Source organism: Eutrigla gurnardus (assembly GCF_963514095.1).
Source record: "Eutrigla gurnardus genome assembly, chromosome: 2".
NCBI lineage: Eukaryota > Metazoa > Chordata > Actinopteri > Perciformes > Triglidae > Eutrigla > Eutrigla gurnardus.
The window spans coordinates 485,878-490,196 of NC_139916.1; the positions used below are offsets into that span (position 1 = coordinate 485,878).

A 4,319-nucleotide genomic window follows, 5' to 3' on the forward strand; every position below is an offset into this window, starting at 1 on the left:
CATTCTATATTTGACCATGTTCATATACTGATAATAAAGGTGCATGTTCTATGTTTACCCAAGCAAGACCTCTTCCCCTAAACTTGATCTGTCCTCAGTGAAGAAATAACATCAAGAGAATATTTGCAGCATTATTTTACATTTTGCTGACATGTTTACGTGATCCGCTTCTTTTCTTTCTTAACAATACTATGCAGTGATTCTCGTAACTGACGCTACAATGATGAGGAAGGTGTTGGAATTATTATTTCAGTCATAACAAGTAATTATGAGGAAGCAAATACACGTGTTCATGCAAACATGTGCCAAAACACATACGGATGAAGACGTCACTATTTCCTTGTCACAAGCGTATAAATTGCAGCACTTGCAGTCAGTGAAGGCAGTCTCCTCACAGGTTAGACACCGACACATCACACACAATGTGGACCTTCATCGTGGTTTCCGTCCTTCTGATAGGTAAGAACATCGACCTCTTATTTGTAATGGACACTAAATGATGGGAGCATGATGTGCTGACGGAAGGGAGATGATTTTGTAAAGATGAGACTGAAAATCAAAAGTCAATCTTGCAAGCAGCATCAGCACTTCTGGTTCAGCAGTTGTTGGTGTGGCTTACAGATGAACTGTGTTTGTATGATGTTGATCATTAATGTTGTTTGCAGCTGGACTCAGAGCACAGGACTATGACAACACTTTGAGAGGCATTTTGCGTCATACTTGTCCAAATAAACACGTGGTGTCTCGGATTAATAGGTACGTTCAACATGAAGTTGAAACCATTGATTCATGAGAAACATCCACTCTTTACAATGTACTTCTGATCCTTCTATTAAACCATTGGGATTTATGTCAAAGCTCCTACAGTGCCATTGACCAAGACCGCCAATGGAAGATTGAGTGCAAGGCTTTGGGCACTACCTCAGACTGCTCCTGGTCCAGACCCCAGGACTTAAATGAGAAAGAACTCAGCTACAACTGCCCGGCCAATCATGTGGTTGCTGGCGTCTACAGCAGTTACAACAACGCACATGGAGACAGAAGGTCGGTAGTTTGTTGAAAGCATGCATTCAAATGTGAATACTGTTGTATGGTAAATTAAAAATGAATAATGGTTTGCTTGATCTGGTTTCAGTTGGAAATTACTCTGCTGCTCTGCTCCAAACTTGTTCACATTTGAATGTCGGCAAACTACATCGCTCAACTACTGGGAGGAAGACTTCCTCTGGCAGGTCCCTGAAGGCCACTTCCTAACAGGAGTTCAGACCCACCACAAGAATCCTAACAATGGGTAAATATAGTGACGCCGGGAAGTCATACTTTATATTTCTGCTTCCAACAGTTATTAACGTTGCACACTGTTGATACATTAAAGTAAGCATTCCTAACTGTTATATTGTGTACTGCTGCTAGTCGAGTCGGGCTTGTGTTGAGGACCTTAGTAAAGAAGATCTCAGCCTTCTAATGACATCACATAATGACAATGTTGTTTTATTGACAGAGATCATCGCTGGACTTTCAATTACTGCAAAGGAACAACTCAAGGTAATTGATTTCATTGTATTTTAGTGCATTTCTTTAGTCCAACAATTCACATTGTTTGTCAGATCAATTTAACTTGACTAAATCTTTTCAATTTCCTTTTAGTTTCCAAGACAATCAATTCACAAATCCTCTCAGCAAACCAACAACTACCAACAGACGTTATAATCGAAGGAGATATTTTTATTCCAAATGGAAGGAACGCATTAAAGTGTGCTGAGTGCAGATGGCCAAAGTTAAGTCAGACGGTTGATGTGCCGTTTATAATGAGTGATTCCTTTAGCAGCTCTGACAGGACCGCCATTCAAAGTGCAATGGACGGCTTCCATTTGAGCAGCTGCATCCGGTTTGTTCCTCGTACAAGCCAGAGTGACTACATCAACATTGTGAAGGAACAAGGATGTTGGTCCTATGTTGGGCGAACTGGAAGATTTCAACAGTTATCTCTGGGTGCAGGATGCATTCAACATGGCGTCATTCAGCATGAGCTGCTTCACGCACTCGGCTTCTATCACGAGCAAAGTAGAGGTGACAGGGACGCTCACGTCAGGATCAACTATGAAAACATCCAGCAGGGACAAGAAAGAAACTTTGATCGATTGGACACAAACAACCAAAATGTTGAGTACGACTACGCATCTGTGATGCATTATGCATCGAGGGACTTCTCAAAGAATACAGGAGACACCATCACTCCCCTCGATCCCTCAGTACAAATAGGTCAGAGGGAAGGCATGTCAGAAAAAGACATCCTGAAGATCAACAAGCTTTACGTCTGCAGTAAGTATACAAATAAAGCAGTAAAATGGAGAAGTTTGCATAGTATTTGGTTTTCTTCCTTAAGTCTCCACCATGCTGGTGAAATGAAGCTTTTCCAGTGTGTAAGACCTTTTCTGCTTTACACCTTTACCTGTAACTCACACAGTAAACTCACCTTTTTCTTACAGAGGCGTACCTCCATCAATACGACCAGTGGGACAATAAGTTGACCAACGCTTTTAGTCACAGCTGTCCTCCTGGCCAAGCTGTATCTGGCATCACAAGGTGGGCAGAACAAACAGTTCTTACAGTTTTACATTCTATTTAGCAAACGTCACATTTATGTTCCGTGAGCATGTGATGTTTAGCTGAGTCTCTTTCAATGTCGATACCTTCATTTGGGCTAAATGCAAGCCTAGACTTAAACAGAATCACATTCACATCTATTTCTACATATCTGTACTTGTTTCCTAGCATAGTAGCCTTTCTAATATGCTGTTCTTTCCCCACACTAGTCTCTTCAGTGGGGAACACAAAGATCGACTCTGGTCGGTTTCATGCAAGGCTTTCAAGCTAACCAGAACATGCAGGTGGTCGGCTTTTGTGAGTAGCTATTGGGGAGAAATGAACTACAACTGTGGAGACAATGAAGTGATTGCAGGAGTCTACAGTGATTACAGCAGCATCTTCAACGACAGGAAGTGAGTCTTCTCTTTTTGACTTTATTACAAAAGAAATCAGACAATTATTAATTGTCAGAAAAAACCTGAACAGTGAATCATGCAGTTGTATTCTATATTAAACAATTTGATAGCTAAAGTATGTTGTTCTTGTATTCCAGATGGAAGTTTTACTGCTGTAGTGCTCCTGGTTTTACCACATCCAACTGCCAGACAGAAACAAACATCAACTACTTTAAGGAATACTTCAGCTGGACGGTCGCCAGCGACCATTACCTCACAGGAGTGACAAGCTCCATTGATTATACCATTCGGTAAGTTCATTTGGAACAGTTTCTCACGGACATACCTCCACATCCCAGTGACGGCCAACGGTTTCACCAGTTATTCCTGATAACAATGGAACCTGCAGGTAGTAAATGCTCTAAAATGCTCTCGTTTCTCTTTGGCAGTGACCGTCGATGGACTTTGAGATACTGCCGGGGGAACAGCCAGTGAAGCTCCCATGATGGAGAAGATCCCTCACTAGATTACTTTTTTATTCCTCACAATAATCCACCAAAGGTTTTGTGTACCAGATGCATTATTATTATTATTATTTTATTGGACATTATGAAAATGAAATCTTTGATTGCAATCAATGTTTATCTGCCAGCTGCTAGTTGGATGCAGAGACTTAGAGTCCTTGTTCATTCATAGCAACTTAGTCACCATTACTCAAGGAGAAATACTGTCCTGCATTCATAGAGATTGTGCTAAGATCATTTTCAAAGTGCTGCTGGCCATGAAATATTATAATGACCTGAACAGAGGAACAGTAACAGTAAATATCTGACTAATGTTTAGTAATTGATTGCTGATCTGGTTTGATGATTCAGTCGTCATCTATGATGTGAAACATGTTTGTGGTGAAATAAGTCACACGTGAACCAGACTTCCAAAGTTTTGATGTATATATGTAAATTAATGTATAATAACATTTGTGGATTCCAATGCTCATTACTGTCCGGATGTACATAGATATCATGACATGTAAAGAATATGTTTGTTGAAATGTATTTTACTGTACTTGTAAATAAAGAGAATATGAACTTCATATCTGAATGGTTTGGCTATTATATTCATTATATTGCCAAAAGTATCTGCTCACCTGCCTTGACTCGCATATTAACATAAGTGACCTCCATTGTTAATCCATAGGTTTAATATGACGTCGGTCCACCTTAACAGCTATAGCAGCTTCAACTCTTCTGGAAGGCTTTCCACAAGGTTTAGGAGTATGTTTATGGGACTTTTTGACCATTCTTCCAGAAGTGTATTAGTCAGGTCACACTTACC

General features: G+C 40.3%; 2 protein-coding genes across 2 annotated transcripts; both read left to right on the forward strand.

The window, feature by feature from the left end:
- Window positions 1-360: 360 nt before the first annotated feature.
- LOC311022000 (dermatopontin-like) lies at window positions 361-1,553 on the forward strand (the record flags this gene model as incomplete). The annotated part of the gene is made up of 5 exons (XM_084022983.1): window positions 361-459; window positions 666-756; window positions 859-1,044; window positions 1,136-1,291; window positions 1,502-1,553. Exons 1-5 carry the CDS (start codon window positions 423-425, stop codon window positions 1,551-1,553), a joined length of 522 nt encoding a protein of 173 aa, XP_083879109.1. The 5' UTR covers window positions 361-422.
- Window positions 1,554-1,664: 111 nt separating this feature from the next.
- On the forward strand, window positions 1,665-4,077 carry LOC311021470 (hatching enzyme 1.2-like). Its single transcript, XM_084022054.1, has 5 exons — window positions 1,665-2,322; window positions 2,490-2,586; window positions 2,817-3,002; window positions 3,143-3,295; window positions 3,434-4,077. Exons 1-5 carry the CDS (start codon window positions 1,809-1,811, stop codon window positions 3,477-3,479), a joined length of 996 nt encoding a protein of 331 aa, XP_083878180.1. The 5' UTR covers window positions 1,665-1,808; the 3' UTR covers window positions 3,480-4,077.
- Window positions 4,078-4,319: the final 242 nt, after the last annotated feature.